The sequence below is a fragment of the Triplophysa rosa genome, linkage group LG2, assembly GCF_024868665.1.
Source record: "Triplophysa rosa linkage group LG2, Trosa_1v2, whole genome shotgun sequence".
NCBI lineage: Eukaryota > Metazoa > Chordata > Actinopteri > Cypriniformes > Nemacheilidae > Triplophysa > Triplophysa rosa.
Window position 1 is genome coordinate 6,263,618 of NC_079891.1, and position 18,117 is coordinate 6,281,734.

The window sequence follows — 18,117 nt, forward strand, 5'->3', positions numbered from 1 at the left end:
ACATGTAGGTCAATGATCCACTATCTGCAAAGCCACAGAGATGATGAAAGTAGGTAAGTGTTTTGTCCTGCTATTTGCTTCTTTGTGCTGGAAGGATCAGCCACCTGGCACTTCGTGTCAGCAGATGACACAAAACAACCAACACTGGAATTATCCAGCCTATTAAAAGAGTAAGCCTGTTTTTATGCAGTGTATTAATGGGGCCCTGCATATGGCTGTCTATACAGTCTCACTACAGACATGCTAGATTGTAAAGCTGTAAAATGTTGCTGAAAATGCTCCATGGCATGAAGATGGTCTTGTTATCCAGATGTCCTTTTATGCTGATCTTGTTTGGTGTCACCTACCTTTTGCCAAACCTGAACAACAAAACAAGCTTTATTTCAAGTCACTTTAATAGGGCATCAGTTCAGTGCAGTCATTGGTTATGTGAAGTCCATCCTATTTCAAAACATGAACCAACAAAAGCAGGCCTAGTATGAATAATGGATGTTTTGATTGAAAACAAATTAGCAACTGAATGAAAAGCAGATGGTACAGACAGATCTATTTAATAACACAACACATCCTGTGCATTTTAAATAATGATTTTACCAGTTCTATATTTCCCCCAGACTTTATTTGGCTATTCTGTGTGTGTTTCCTAAATTTAGAGCAATTTGTTTCGTTTAAGAATGACATTCACAGTCCGTTTTTTAAATATGATATATTCCTTTTTTATATTGCACGGTTTTTATTTACACTTCATTGTGTGATGTTACATTTTCAACAAAAAGACCATAAAAATGTACACATTAAACCACTTTTTTGTATTTCAGCTCGAGAGCGCAGTTTCCCCAAGCAGCTGTGAGAAACCCCGTAGCAGGAACTAGCCGCTAACAGCCTTTAGCATCCAAGATGGCGGGAGCAGACAGCGACGACTCTCTTTACCCTATTGCCGTGCTAATAGATGAATTAAGGAATGAAGATGTTCAGGTAAACGGAATATGTATTTTAATGTTAATTTAACTTCGGAGAAATTGACTCGAGATTTATTAGCTACATTTGTCTTGACACGAACAACCCGTAATGTGGGCCTGTCCTAGATTAGCCAACCGGTTAGTTACCGGTGAGAAGGCGTTTCGGCGATTACGACACACTGCATGCTATGTGTTAAATTCACTAACAGCATTTAAGGTGAAGTTTCGTATAACTAATTACATTGTATCATATAAGTAAAAAAACATTTCTCCTGTGGAAATTACAATGAGACGTAACGCCATTTTTGCGCAGCGCAGTTTGTTTGGCTTAATACCTTTAGCTGTTCTGTTATTTACTAAGTTACTCAAATAGAAAATTGGCAGTATTACAGGACTTTTAAAATGCATTGAACCTAGGCAAGGTTACATACAACATCACTGTCAAGTTTCTATTTACCCCAAAACAACATTTTTATACACTTCTGACGTCAAGCTAGATTTATAGCAAGTTCAGCAAGTGCGCCTGAGAAAGAACAGTGATTTTCTTCTTCAACTGTTCTTTTTAAAAATGATTTGAGTACTCATAAGTTAATATCACAAAAAAGTATTTTAATTTGAGCAACAACGCAGCATCACTTTGCTTGTCGAGTACTTTTGATAAGCTGTCAACACAGCAGTTTGTTTTGCCCCAACAAAACATTTGTCACTCACTAAACAATCGCTTATCACTTGTTTCTCGTTGCTTTTCTCACCACAGTTACGGTTGAACAGCATTAAGAAACTGTCCACCATTGCCCTGGCCTTGGGGGTTGAGAGGACACGTACAGAACTTTTGCCTTTCCTCACAGGTAAGTTTCAGGAACACCGGTGTTTGTTTTTCGTATAGGAGACACTTTTTTGTGTGAATGAGTTCTAGTTCTATTTCATGCAAAATATTTGACATTCAACATTGGATTATTCATCATAATACTTATTTGATTTGATTTTTGTCATGCTGTCTTGAACAGATACAATCTATGATGAGGATGAAGTCCTGCTTGCGCTTGCTGAACAACTGGGAAACTTCACCATGCTGGTTGGAGGTCCTGAGTATGTGCACTGCCTCCTGGTAAGCTTCACAGTGTAATTTCATTAAGAAATACACAAAGACGTAATGATTTATCTGGTCACTGACTGGTCTCCTGTGTTTTCAGCCCCCTTTGGAGAGTTTGGCAACCGTTGAAGAGACGGTTGTTCGGGACAAGGCAGTGGAGTCCCTCCGTAAGATTTCCCACGAGCATTCTCCAGTGGACCTGGAAGTTCACTTTGAGCCTCTGGTGAAGCGTTTGGCCAGCGGTGACTGGTTCACATCACGTACCTCTGCCTGTGGGCTCTTCAGTGTCTGCTACCCTCGAGTTTCCAGCACTGTCAAAGCTGAGATCCGCCAGTAAGTGAGGACTTTACCTTGTCTTCCTCATGTGCTGTTTAATTGGAAACATGTTAACACACGTACCATCTCTCCTCAGGCACTTCCGCACCCTGTGCTCAGATGACACTCCCATGGTGCGCCGTGCAGCCGCCTCCAAGCTGGGAGAATTTGCCAAAGTGTTGGAGTTGGAATATGTTAAGAGTGACATCATTTCTCTCTTCACTGCATTGGCATCTGATGAACAGGTCTGGTTTCAATAATACTTTCTAAATTTTACAAAATCTATTGCCATCATTACTGAAACCACATCTTAAAAGCGCAGTGTGAATGTTGTGGGACCACTGCAGTCTTGAAAAGACTGTGGCTGCGTCTGAAATCGCCTGCTTCCATACTATATAGTAGGCGAAAATGAGTATGAGTCTTGAATAGTATGTCCGAAATCTCAGTATGCAAAAAACAGTAGGCGAGAAATACCCGGATGGTCTACTACTTCCGCCGAGATTCGTGAGTGTGGATGGGATAGACACTTCTCTATCCCATGATGCCACGGGAGCTGAGCAACGGTCAAATTTCAAAAGTAAATCAAATAAATATAGCGGAAAACTTTAAGGCGCACGTCCGTTTTTAATGTAAGTGGCAATAAATGAATTTCTCGTGACTGAATTATGTTTTTATCAACTCTCAAGTGTAGGTTGTTGTTAATACGTCATAGGTCAAAGAGCATACGGGTCACATGACCATAAAACATGGCGGACGCAGTATGTCCGAAATGTATTCATACCACTCCCACTCATACTATATAGTACGTACTGTTTTGACGGCCGATAGGTAGGTACTTACTCAAATTCACTACGTAGTGTCACAGTATGCGATTTCGGACGCGGCCTGTATAATCTGCTGCACCTTCACACATTATTGTGTGTATATATGTGTACATAATGTAGAATGTGTACATACGGTGTATAATGTATATTGATAACTGTAAGTATGTCTAATAGTACACTGTGTGTACTAGGGATGCAACAATACAGCTCACCCACGGTTCAATACGGTTTTTCGCCCAAGGTTTTTGGTTCGGTTTGGTTCTGATGGCTTCGGCACATTAAAGTGTTTTTTCATTGTTTTATGCTTACGTGACAGGAACAGTAAAAACGTATGAAGAAAAAAATAACTATTTTACTGATATTTTACTATAGTCTTTATTTTACTTGACTTATTTTTAAGCAAAACTCAACTTCTACAAATTCCTAGTGTATTGAATAAATGTAAAGATTTACATTTATTCAATTTATACAGCTGACACCGGTTTTTGTTTACTGTTCATCAACATGCCAGTAAAATAAGCTTCTTGAAGAGGTTTTGAGGATCAGATTATTTAAGATGATGTAATGCAAAACTTGCGATTGCTGTAATGGAAGTAAACATGCGCTCAATGGGAAAGGCCAAAGATAATAGATTAACAAGGTGCGCCACTGCCATTGCAATAAATTGGAAGAAATGCAATGCTAAATAGCTGCTTGGAGGCGCTCTTACTATGTCGTAAATAGCTGTCCGAAAGGCCACCGAGTGGCATGACTTTCGTTAAACGGACTTTGGCATGATGCTGTAGATGCTCTTTCTGCATGTGCTGAGAGCAACGCAAACGTGCTGCTTTCATATGCAGTGTAAAAATATTAATTATTATAACATATATAACATTATCACTTTAGTACAACGGGCATACAATAAAGCCAGCCCGCGTCTGTTCGTCAGCATTATACTCGACAACAGCACATTGCTTCTCGTGTTGCAGGCAGTCTCGCTTCACCGCCCGATCACTACTCGCTATTAGATATTACTCGTGGGGATGCATTTACAGTGCTCAGCGTAAATGAGTACACCCCCTTTGAGAAGTAACATTTTAAACAATATCTCAATGAACACAAAATCAATTTCCAAAATGTTGACAAGACTAAGTTTTATATATAATCTGTTTAACTTATAACATAAGTAAGGTTTATAATATAATATAATATAACATAATTTTCAGTTTTACTCAAATTAGGGTGATGCAAAAATGAGTACACCCCACTGAAAGTCTCTGGAGCAAAGCTAAATTTTAGACTACATATGTCTAATTTAACAAGAATTCAACCACATGTGAGTCTAATTATTCATTACACAAGTGTCCAGCAGACAGCTGACTATAAAAGGGTGTTAAACCCCTTCCCATTTCATGCTGTCAGCAATGGCACCACATGGAAGAGAAATGTCACAAGACCTGAGAAAGAAAATCATTTCTTTACACCAGAAAGGTGAAGGCTACAAGAAAATCAGCAAAGCTTTACTTATCAGTCAGAATACTGTTGCAAAAGTAGTACAAAAATTTAAAAAAGATGGAACTGCAACCATCTCACAGAGACGTCCAGGTCGTCCACGGAAGTTAACACCTCGACAGGAGCGTCTTCTGATGAGAAGGGTTGAAGAAAACCGGCATGCAAGTTCACTGCAGTTATCTAAAGAAGTAGAAAGCCAAACTGGGTCGACTATTTCCCGCGACACAATACGGCGTACACTGCAGAGAAATGGTATGCATGGGTGCCGTCCACGAAAGAAGCCTCTCCTGAAGCCCAGGCACAAAAAAGCCCGCCTAGAGTTTGCCAGGGCCCATGCTGACAAAGATGAAGACTCCTGGGACTCTGTACTCTGGAGTGATGAGACCAAGATAAATGTTTTTGGAACTGATGGCTTCAAAACTGTATGGCGTCGCAAAGGTGAGGAATACAAAGAAAAATGCATGGTGCCTACAGTGAAACATGGTGGTGGCAGTGTCCTTATGTGGGGCTGCATGAGTGCTGCTGGTGTCGGGGAGCTGCATTTCATTGATGGCATCATGAATTCACAGATGTACTGCTCTATATTGAAAGAGAAGATGCTCCGTGCCCTTGGTCGTCGTGCACTTTTCCAACATGACAATGATCCTAAACACACATCTAAGGCCACTGTTGGATTTCTGAAGAAGAACAGGGTGAAAGTGATTCAGTGGCCAAGTATGTCTCCTGATCTGAACCCAATCGAACACCTATGGGGAATTCTGAAGAGACAAGTTGAGCATCACTCTCCAACCAGCATCCAGTCTCTAAAAGAGGTCATTCTTGAAGAATGGAAAAATATAGATGTTGCAAAATGTCGCCAACTTGTTTATTCTATGCCTAGAAGACTTGGTGCTGTCATTAAAAATCATGGAGGCCATACAAAGTACTAGATGTAGTTTTTTTGTTGTGGGGTGTACTCATTTTTGCATCACCATAATTTGAGTAAAACTGAAAAATGTGTAATCTAAGTTATATAATTAACCTTACTTTCATGTTAGAAGCTAAACAGATGTTATATTAAACTTAGTCTTGTCAACATTTTGGATTTTTTATTTGTGTTCATTGAGATATTGTTTAAAATTTTACTTTTCAAAGGGGGTGTACTCATTTACGCTGAGCACTGTATCTATCTCAGCATACAGACAAACACGGACAGAGCCAGTTCACAGTGTAATTAAGCGCACAGAAAATTTTAAACGCAGAACCGGAAAACCGCAATTCACTTACATGTATTGAACCTTGGAGGTCGTACCGAACGGTTCAATATTATATTGAGTATTGTGGCATCCCTAGTGTGTACTGAGTACATGTATGTGTATATTGCACATTGCCATCTGTATAAGTATGTTACTGTCTATATGTAAATTGTTTCTGCACTTTTCTGGAGCACGCTCTCAAGAATTTCACTCACTAAGGCACTTGTGCTGTTGTGATGTGACAATAAAAGTGATTTGATTTGAAAAGGTTTCCATGGTGTTTATGTAACCCAGTGCTACAGGAGAAATGTATGGAAAATGTTTTTTGCTGGTCTCTGAATGCAAACATTTACATCATGATTTCTGCCAAGATATCATGTGTCTGAATGTTTTGTTTCATCTCTCCTGCTGCAGGACTCTGTTCGCCTCCTGGCTGTTGAGGCCGGCGTCAGCATTGCCACCCTGTTGCCCCAAGAAGATCTGGAAGCTCTGGTTATGCCCACCTTACGCCAGGCAGCAGAAGACAAGTCCTGGAGGGTTCGCTACATGGTTGCAGACAAATTTTCTGATGTAAGAAAAGAAATCTTGTGTTATGTTTAATTATTTGCAGATTTAATCAATTTTAGCAATGACTTGTTTTACGACCAACAATATTTGTTATACAATGTGTTTTGGCCTAATAGGAACGGCACAGTTTGTCACATCAGACAATTACACGATGAATCTTAGTAGTTAAATAATTCTTGTCAACAGTTTGTCAGTAATTTCAGTTATTTAGGGTTAATTAACATGCATGGGACAGTTACGGAGGATGAGAACAGTTTACTCAATTTGCAATTTGACCTAAATCCAGCTGTCTTTCATATTAGTTAGTTAGTAATGTCATCAGGTGGTTGTGGATTATCCTGAGCCGCATGAAATGTTGGATATTTTGTGGCAAACTTAAAGGCCATCCACACGGAGACGCGGTTAGCTGTATACGTAAAGATTTTATATCGTATTGGCCTTTTTCGTCCACACGGATCTGCCGTTTTCGGAGCCTGAAACGGCTATTTCTTGAAACCAGGTCCCAGAGTGGATAAATCTGAAAACGGTACGCTTGCGTTTTCGTGTGTACAGCCGATCCGTATATTTTCTAAAACGATGATGTCATCACCCCAGCGCGCAAAGTTTATGCGCATGCTGCAAATCTTCTCCATTTTTAGTGTATCTCTGGCAGAATTACAGAAAATTTCCTTTGAAAGGGGTAAAGGCTTCGTGTGGATGCGGCCTTAATGTTAAATGCTTTGATGCAAATCCGTAGAAAAAGCCTGGGTAAAGGGTACATCCCACTTAGTGTTAGAACAGCCCTGACTGCATTCTAGCATGCGTCAGAAGTACCTTTGTCTCTTTGTAATGTGCAGTCTGCAGAAAATACTGCAGTGTTGCTTTGAAATGGAAATTAGAAATGTAAAATGTCACGCTTGTCTTTAAATTTGTAGCTGCAGAAGGCAGTGGGTCCAGAAATCACGAAGAATGACTTGGTGCCAGCCTTCCAGAACCTTCTGAAGGATTGTGAGGCTGAGGTTCGAGCAGCTGCTGCGAACAAGGTTAAAGGTGAGCTAAGGCCCCAAAGCAGTTTTAAATTTAAGAACATCACCACTGTTAATCAGGGTTGCTCAAAACACAATTACAATTTTTTGCACATTGCAAAGGCAAATCTGGAGTTCATTTTAAAAGACATTTATAAATGAGAGCTTTATGGCAAGCCGAATTAGCTTTTAATGATTCTCAGGATATGCGTTTTTGATATCAACAATTCAATTTTTACTAGTAAAAGTTATCATTCTTGATATCAAGAATTGAATTTCTACTAGTAACAATTGCTATTTTTGATATCAGTAATTGCATTTTCACTAGTAAAAATGTGAATTCTTGATATCAACAATGACGTCATCACTCGCAGAAATGTGTATTCTTGATATCAAAAATTGAATTTCAACTAGTAACAAACGTAATTCTTGATATCTGTAATTGTATTTTTACTAGTTAAATATCACAATAGGCTGCCATTCAAATTCAATTTCAGATATCAATAATTCATTTCTTACATGTTAAAAATCTTATTTCAGATATCAGAAATGCAGTTCTTATAGTAAAAACATAATTTTTGATATCAATAATTACTTTCTTACATGTAAAAATGCCAATTTCTGATATCAAGAATTCAATTTTTACTAGTTGAAATGTTCATTCTTGATATCTGTAAATGAATTTTAACATGTTGAATTTGGTATTTCTGATATCAGGAAATATATTTCAGACATCAATAAATCTGAGAGTAATTGTAGATATCTAAAATGGCTTTCTTACTAGTAACAATCACATTGTTGATATCAAGAATTAACATTGTCACTAGTGAAAATGTAATTATTGATATCAGAAATTGGCATTTTTACATGTAGTAATTCAATTGTTCATATCAAGAATAGACATTGCCACTAGTAACCACACAATTGTTGATATCAAAAATTATGTTTTTTACTAGTAAGAATTGCATTTCTGATATCTGAAATAAGATTTTTAACACGTAAGAAACGAATTACTGATATCTGAAATTGAATTTGAATGGCAGCCTATTGTGATATTTAACTAGTAAAAATGCAATTACAGATATCAAGAATGACGTTTTTTACTAGTTGAAATTCAATTTTTGATATCAAGAATGCACATTTCTGCGAGTGATGACGTCATTGTTGATATCAAGAATTCACATTTTTACTAGTGAAAATGTAATTACTGATATCAAAAATAGCAATTGTTACTAGTAGAAATTCCATTCTTGATATCAAGAATTATAATTTTTACTAGTAAAAATTGAATTGTTGATATAAAAAATTCATATCCTGAGAATGATTAAAAGACATTTATAAATGAGAGCTTGGCTTTTGTGTGTTAAACGCAGATAGCTGTTGTGCTCTTCAATAGCATATAAGACTTTAAAATGGTATCAAAATTAGTATTGAAATCCTAAAACTATTGGTATCAGCTGCTGAAATTTTGGTATTGAGACATCTCTCATTTTATTTTTCTCGTCATCAGAATTCTGTGAAAATTTACCAGAGGACAGCAGAGAGACCATCATCATGACACACATTCTCCCCTGTGTTAAGGTAAGAAGCATTTCTTAAGGGTTGTTGTTTGTGTCAAACAACAACATCTCTGCAGTCACGTATCAAACAGAGTGTTGAACACGTACCCCTGATCCACATTGTCACAGCACACATCACAATGAATTGTTGTACAGTGCCAATCCTGGATCAGTTACAGGCTGATAACTCAGCAGCTGTTCTCTAAGCACCTAAGACTTAAACAAGATCACATTAACATAGTGTCATTGTGTCTTTACTAGTGGTCGACCGATATATTGCAGGGGCCGAAATCTTTCCGTTTGGCCGGTAGATTCTCCGGTTTGGTCACGTTAGCGCATTATTTATTTTATAGTGCATTTTGTTAGGAAGATGGCTACACTCGACCCCACGCGGCTCCCCACAGACCGGTTGGCGCACGACACCAAATCACAACCTGAGAGCAGACTGCTTCATATGCTTTAAAAATGCTCCCCCAGCACGCCGGTGCCACGCTGTCCGGCCTACATGGCACCGAACTAAATCAAACACTTACAAACAAGACGCTGTTTCCCCCAGCACTCTGGAACCTGTCACTCTAATCCCAGCATGAGAGCTGTGTGGTTATGTCGTGTGTGAGGTGAACGAGACCGAGACACGTACACTGTATGTTAAGTAATAATACGTTAGCATTCCTATATATTTTTATTTAATATCCACCGCATTTAACTGTCCACGATAACTTCATGTGTGGACTGGAGTGTACGTTTAAAAATGCTCCAAACAGACATAAATCAAAAACAGACATAAACCCTAAGTATTATTTTTGTTTAACTTAGTACGTTTCACTTTCTTAAATTAGGTCTGAGTAAAATAACTTTTTATTTGTGAAATGATTTATTTGTACCGTAACTACATATTAATATTAAGGAATTACATTCTGTTTTTGTCATTATGCACTTTATCTATAATCTTCAATTGGATTAAAGAAGCAGTAAAACAGTTCAACAAAAAAGATGCACTAATTGTCAGTATTGAAGTGTTACCTCATTAAAGAAATTAAGAAATATTGCATAAATATTATGCAAAATGAATGTTCATTTTGTTTCACTAATTTTTTGTATGTTTCACATTTACTATAATTACATTTCTTATATCGGCCTATCAGCCACATTGCTTTCTCAATATCGGCATCGGACATTAAAAAACCCATATCGGTCGACCACTAGTCTTAACTCTGACCTACTAACTGAGATACTTTAAATGCCATCAGGTCACTTTCTGTGTAATTTTTTCAGGCATCCCTAGTTTGTATTAAAATTGTTCAAAATTGCTAAGTTTGTTTGTACTGGCATACATAAATCAGTTTGCTTCATATCAAGAACGGCTTTGATCAAAATTAAAAGATTGCATGGTTTATTTTTGTAAATAGGAACTTGTCTCCGACACAAATCAGCACGTGAAATCTGCTCTGGCTTCAGTCATCATGGGCCTTTCAACCATCTTAGGCAAAGACAACACCATCGAGCATCTGCTTCCTCTTTTCCTGGCCCAGCTAAAAGATGAGGTAAGCCTTCTGCGTGTGTGTTTGTGTGAGACAGGTCTGGCTGAAGTAATTTGCGTCATGTTCCAGTCACAGATGAGATGTCTGTGCGACTGGCCACTTTGATCCCAGCAAGGTGAGACTTTGCTAATGCTAGCCTTTTAGTGGAAAGCAGGAAGCATTGAAGTGAGAGATGAATGGACGAGTGCAGCACACTATCTTTCGTCTCATCTCTTTATTTAGTGGCTCTTTTTTTTGCGCTCTGCCATCTGAATTGTGATCCGTCTCTTTTTCAAGCTGTTAGCGAGAAGTCTTTGAACATCTGTCAGTTACGTTGACTAAACGAAATAAATAGAACAAAGCAAGCTCTTGGACTGCTGCTTGCATTGATCTGTTTTAAAAGAAAAGTTCACCTAAAAATGAAAATTCTGTCATTATTTGCTCAATTTGAGTTCCACAAAAGAACAAAAGTAGATATTTTGGAAGCATTTACAATTGTAGCTCGTAGTAACTAGGGGCTCTGTAGCTCCAAAAATACATTTCTGTTTGAAGTAAAGAAGTAGTTTCATGTTTCTTGTTGTTTCCTGCACCATTGTTCAGGAAATAAACTTCTTGAACTTTTTGAAGTTGTGTTTAAAGTGAAATATTGGAAGAAGAAAAAACATTTGGTTACTGTTATGTTAAATTATGTCCATTTCCTTTAGTGTCCTGAGGTTCGCCTTAACATCATCTCCAACTTGGACTGTGTGAATGAGGTCATTGGAATCCGCCAGCTTTCCCAATCACTGCTGCCTGCTATCGTCGAACTGGCCGAGGATGCCAAGTGGCGTGTTAGACTGGCCATCATCGAGTACATGCCCCTTCTGGCCGGACAGCTGGTGAGTCCCGACCCTCAATGTCCCAGAAGGCTTGATCCTAAAACATAGAATGGAAAGTTCCATTGGTCAAGCCTTACTCTTCAGTCTCTCTTAACACTTAAAGCATTTTAACTGATTATCCTGTTAGCTTATTGCACTCATGTCGAGTGTTGAGTGGTGTAACATGAGGTTTTCTGTGTCTTTTCTGCTGTTTCCAGGGTGTAGAGTTCTTCGATGAGAAGCTAAATTCTCTGTGTATGGCGTGGCTCGTTGATCATGGTATGTTACATATGAGCAACTCGAATGTATGTGTATGACAATAATTTGATGCAGATCTGGGCTTCCTGTGCTGCTTTATTACTTAATATTGTGCTCATCAAGCCATTTCATGGGGTCTTTAAACACAATTTGAAGTTACCTTTTTGTAGTAGTATATAGATTGCCTCAAGTTTTAGACATGGACTTGAATGTGCCAACCTCCAAATTTGATTGATTGGTGTCTTTAACGGAAGTGGTGACTCAAAGAACAAGATAAATATCAAAAGTAATATGAAAGATAATATTAGCGTTATAAAATGCATCCACATATCCTTTAAATATCAATTGAGTATAAATCAGCATGTACATCATTTAATGAATCTAAACCTCCTGTATGTCTATGATGGCATCTGTCTGTACACTTACTTGTTGGATTTTGTAATCCTCAGTATATGCCATCAGAGAGGCCGCCACATGTAACCTGATGAAGCTGGTGGAGAAATTCGGAGCAGAGTGGGCACAGAATACCATAGTACCCAAAGTACTGGGCATGGCCAATGACCCGAACTACCTGCACAGGATGACTACCCTTTTCTGCATTAATGTGAGTCATTGATTTTAACCTACTCAAACAGCTGCTGAGAAACATGTTTTACATTATATAATTTTTGTAGACTGCAAGAAATCCATGACATGGCATTTATGGCTATAAAACGTTTGTTTGATATTAGTACTGCAGTGCTGTTTTAGGACACAGTAACACCTTGGTTAATAAATTCCTCAATTTTTAGGCTTTGTCTGAGGCGTGTGGCCAGGAGATTACCACCAAACACATGCTTCCTGTAGTTTTGAAGATGTCCAATGACCAGGTGGCTAATGTACGCTTCAACGTGGCCAAGTCTCTACAGAAGATTGGACCTGTCTTGGACAGCAAGTATGTGATGTGATGCTTAAAATATGCAAGCACTTTGATTCAATCCTGTATCAGTTGTATCTTTTTCACTAATGTAGCTTCACGTTGCTAATGGGTTTTGTTTTTACAGCTGTCTGCAAACAGAAGTGAAACCGGTGCTAGAGAAATTGGCATCAGATCTGGACATAGATGTCAAATACTTTGCTCAAGAGGCCATCAGTGGTGAGTGTGGCATCTGTTGTTAAATAAAAATAGAGCAATAAAAGCACCGTTTCCATTATTTTCTGATTCCTTACTGCAATCTACCTCTATAGTGTATCCCTAACTTTGAGATTAAGCACCTTGAGAACCTCTAAAAACTTTCCAAACGTTATTAAAGAGATATCTGAAATGATGCCTGGCCTCTGTAGGATTCTGTATGTTTGAAAACGCTATTTTACATCATGCTGCTAAAAAACAACTCCCTACCTTCAATTAAACCTCACAATACACTTGCCTTTGCTTAAACCTTTTTGCTTCCTTCATGCAGTTCTGGCCCTGGCCTAATGTACCTTCTTGCTGAATGTGAGATCCACCTCAAGCTGACCTCCATTGTATTTATTGACGTCCAGAATCATCTACTGGACCATATGTGGAGAATCAATGTGTTTTGTTCCTTCTCAGTGGAAATGTTTTCGGGAAACTTGGCTTCTCAGTGTTTTGTTCGACTGTAACACTTAATCCTCAGCCGTGAATGAAATATCACGACAATACAGTCTTGCTTCATACCCCGCAATAATGCTGCTGTTCCCCTCTTGCTGTGTCTTCAACTTCCTCATCATCAGCATGGGGTCACGCAATTCGATGGTGTTTTACTATTCGTGTAACAATATAATGACTACTTGGCCATTATTGCTTCATTTAGGGACAATATTTTATTGGATGTTGTAAATTCAGTCGTCCATTTCATCTGAACCATATTGCTTTTAGTACTGCTTTTAAGTATGGCTTGAGTTTTGACCCATGCATGCATAAAGCATGGTGAAAATCACTACGGCAACTATCTTTTAATTCTGTATCCTGTATCTTACACTGACTGTTGTTGAACTAGGAGCACTGAAAGCACTAGACGCATGTCTGTTATTTAGTGGCATGCTTCGATACTTTTCTCCAATTCTTAACAATGCTTATCTTCTTAAAGGGACCATGACAAATCTTACATCCTTCCTGTAACTGTAATAACAGGATAGGCACTCATAAATGGCCCTTTTAACTTTCTGTGCCATTTGACCATGTTGCACGCTTTTTTTTGTGAAATTTTTTTTTTTTTTTTAAACTTGTCATTTATATGAACACATCTGCAGGCCTCTTGCGCACAGGTTACATATGCCATCAGTATATTTTGAGTCTCATTGACCACAGGGGACGTTTACGAACGTTCTCCCATGTTCCCAATTAACCCATTTGCTCTGTCTGTGATGTTGACTGTCCAATTCCTCTTCAGCTTCATAGTGCAGTCAGTAAAGTAGTATATTCTGTGTTATGAGTGTCATTAGAATGTGCTTTGAGTTTTATATGAATATGGTCACATTGCCCTTGATAGAAAAGGAAACTCAATAAAGAACATTATATAACCCCATTTCACTGTGTGGACCTTATGTCATCCATCAAGTCGTATACAGAACGGGAAATGCAATGTATCTGCTGAAAAATATGAATGCTAATGGGTAAGGTTAGAGCATCTTGACTTGGGTTAGGGCTGAATAGAGTTTACACTGCTCTAAACTCCCACCAGCCTCTTCACAGCTATATTGCACTGTGACTGTCACCGAACAGTCCATGCTGAAATGTGTGACACAAACTGTTAAAATCAGACTGGAATGATCAGGAACATTGTTAAAAATATGCTTGATGCTCTTTTCTAAAGTTTGAATCTGTGGCACTCCTGACTTATATATGTTGGTGAGGACTTATTTTAGGTACTAACCTGTGCAGTGCCATTATGACCCACATCTGGCACATTTTTTTGGTCCTCTTGCATGGTCGAATTGCTTATCCTATAATGTCACAGATAGCAGCCAAAATGAAAGCAGGTTGCTGATCTTATGGTCGTATAGGTGATGTATTTCTGGACTAGTCACAGAAAATGTACACTGAGGGTGCCTCGTCTCCCAGATAATCTGTTTGCCACCAAATATAAATGTTACTGACTCGCACTTAAACCGTTTGTATACACTGTAAAAAAACGGATAAAGTACTGGGAGAAAATTACCAGTACATTTTACTTTATTTTACGGACATTTCCGTTAATGCTAAAATGTAAAATACAGGTAAAACGACTGTAAAAATGAATATGGAAAATTCCTTCATATTAATACAGTATATTGTGCCCTATTTTTACAGATTTTTTTTAGAGTGTAGGAATGGTTAGCCAGTTAAATATTGAAGTCATTTTAGACATGAAGTCATGAAGTATATATATTTTTGTTTTAATGCACAAATTGAGAATAATTTGATTACCATGTTGGGTAGTTTTGTTTAATAAATAAATGCATTTAATTCCAATTACATTGAAAAGAACCAACTAGCAGGGTTTACTTAATTGTGACCCTGGACAACAAAACCAGTTTTATGGGTCAATTTTTCGAAATTGAGATTTTTACATAATCTGAAAGCTGAATAAATAAACTTTCTATAGATATATGAGTTGTTAGAATAGGACAATATCTGGCTGAGATACTACCGTTTAAAACTCTGGAATCTGAGAGAGCAAAAAAATCAAAATATTGAGAAAATTGCCTTTGATGTTGTTAATCAGGGGCACTGTGGCAGACCATCCACTCACAAAAATAAAGTTTTGATATATTTAAGGTAGGAAATTTACAAAATATCTTCATGGAACATGATCTTTACTTAATATCCTAATGATTTTTGGCATAAAAGAAAAATCAATAATTTTGACCCACACAATGTATTTTTGTCTTTTACTAAAAATGTTCCCGTGCTACTTAAGACTGGTTTTGTGATCCAGGGTCACAATTTTGTTATATTCATTTGTATAATTTTTGCACACCGTTTTTTAGATTAAAATGTTCATAAAATTGTTTCAAGTTTTTGCACACAGGTTTAGATTTACTTGACCACCAAAACATTTTAAGCAAAATTTACTTTGAAAAAATAGTAGGATTTGCTTACATTTTTGCACACCATTTTTTAGTGTATTAAAATTAAGTAGATTTGTGTGATTTGATCAAAATTCTACACCCTTGAACTTCCTACAACTAGGTCTAACAGGTTGCAAGAGCATGGTCGTGGCTTTGAGCATTTGTTCTATCAAGGTTGTTATTCGTGGAGTCTGAATTGTATAGATGCTGCTGTTGTGCCTGTCGTTGAACAGTTAACAGCTGGAACATCACGACTCACCTTTTGAGTGTTTGTGCTTTTCTAACTCGTTCTAATCATCAGGGGAAATTAACTGGCTCTTAACGGCATGCAACACTCCTCTATAACAGCTCTGTTGTTATGTCTTTATGCTATTGAGACAAAACATGCTGATATATCTACTTACCATCTGGTCCTCTGGGAACTACGTTTTATTTACTATTAAATAATGTCTGTTTTGAGGTGTACACAATTTTTGCAATATTTTCTTACAGTATACAAACCAGTGACTAACAGATTGCAAGCTCCTGTTAAATTTAGTATTGAAGGTTGCATTTTAAGCCTGCCTGTTTGCTGCATATTAATATATTATCCTTGTGTGTAGTTTGTAGTTTTTACATTTTTCATATATTTGTACATTCATCAAATAATAATAATAGATGATCGTTAATAATTGAAATCATTACAGTTTATTACAAATGTAATAAACTACTGTAAATACTGTAAATAATACTATACATACTGTAAATACTACTAGTAAATTAATTCTGTTTGTAAATAACAAATGTGACTGGGAAATATGATTGATTATGCAGATATTTTATTTGTTTATCACATTTTGCATTGCATGGCATGGCCACTTAGAGTTTATGAAACAAAGTCAAAATTCATCTGCAAGATTCTGAGGCGATTGTATAAAAACTACTTTTGGGCAGTCAGCTTTTCTTATAGAGCAGTGCATATATGGAATACCATATCTATAGGGGTTAGAAACATGACATCTTTTTCTACGGATAATGGTGGTTATTAGATAATCTAATATCTAAATCTGGCATATTTACATGATTTACGTTTAAATGACTTAAGTCCCATGTAAATTAATGTGCATTGTCCCCTTTCAAATACATAAATAAAATAATTTTCTATAATTAACAGTGTGCTAATATAGTGTCCCACTCTGAAGCGCAGTGTCTGAGACAGTATTTATTTGTGACTCCACACATGTGTGAGTCGCTTTATCATAAGAACTTTAGCATGCCCCCCCTTATCACAGTGCCTGAAACAATGTTCCCGGCTGTCTTCCTCTGACAAGAGTCCTGATTAAACCATTAACTTTTCTTTGCTGTGTGGACATTTCTTATGACACAAAAAGTTAGGATGGAAAGACTTCACATCACAACTTTAAACTTAATTTGCTATTTCGTATAGTCAGAGGTTGATGGTAGAGGGACAGACAGTCTTACTTTAGTGAAAATTTATTGAGGGCAGAACGACTATAAATTTGAAAGTTATTGCCAGTCTGTAGGAGTACATTCAGATGAAGCTAAAATGCATGAAATACAATGCATGGTGTACATGGCCATTTAGTGTTACATTAGCAATTACTTAGTTTACATTGTAGTTATTGTCTACAGTATTGTTTGCACACTGTTAATCTGTTCTGTGTGTCTGGTTCTGTAAGTAGAATCACGGTTGTGTACCTGTAGTCATGTTTGTATATTTATATTTTGTCTTGTCTCCGTAAAGCACCCTTACAAAAAAGAAGTGCGCTATTAGTATACTTTTACATTTACATTTATGCATTTGGCAGACGTTTTTATCCAAAGCGACTTACTCAACTCAACTCAACATTATTTATATAGCGCTTTTTACAATTTTCATTGCTTACATTGCAATACTATGCATTTGTTTCTTTTAAACTTAAAGTTATGTATACTTTCAATCTACTTTTCTCAGAAATACTTGAAAATATACTTAAGTATACAAATACATACTGTATTTGGCCTATACTTGTAGTCACTCTTTCATATACTTGCATGTATCCTTGGCTTGTAGTTGTGTTTGCTCTCTTGATTGAGTTGCTTATTCGATTCTTTTCTAAATTTTTGTACATACTGTCACATAAACTTAAAAGTGTACTTGAAATAAAAAATGTGATACAAGTATTGAACTAGTAAACTATTAGTACCTTAGTTTACTTGTAGTAAAGTTACAGTTCAAACATTAAATGTAGTTGTAGATTTGTGGTAATCAAAGTTTACTACTGTTACACCTAAAGTATACTTATAAGTGAGCCAATTTAGTCCTAAGTAGTATCGAAATAGTACAGTACACTTACAAGTATACTACTAGTACTAGTACCTTAATACAAAATAGTAACA

General features: G+C 37.1%; 1 protein-coding gene across 1 annotated transcript; it reads left to right on the forward strand.

Moving 5' to 3' along the window:
- The first annotated feature begins 843 nt into the window (after positions 1-843).
- Positions 844-14,213, forward strand: ppp2r1ba (protein phosphatase 2, regulatory subunit A, beta a). Its single transcript, XM_057326155.1, has 15 exons — positions 844-975; positions 1,717-1,807; positions 1,967-2,067; positions 2,153-2,385; positions 2,465-2,612; positions 6,332-6,487; positions 7,399-7,513; positions 8,999-9,069; positions 10,457-10,591; positions 11,272-11,445; positions 11,643-11,703; positions 12,132-12,286; positions 12,474-12,616; positions 12,726-12,817; positions 13,125-14,213. The coding sequence occupies exons 1-15, from the start codon at positions 898-900 to the stop codon at positions 13,139-13,141; spliced, it is 1,770 nt and encodes a 589-aa protein (XP_057182138.1). The 5' UTR covers positions 844-897; the 3' UTR covers positions 13,142-14,213.
- Positions 14,214-18,117: the final 3,904 nt, after the last annotated feature.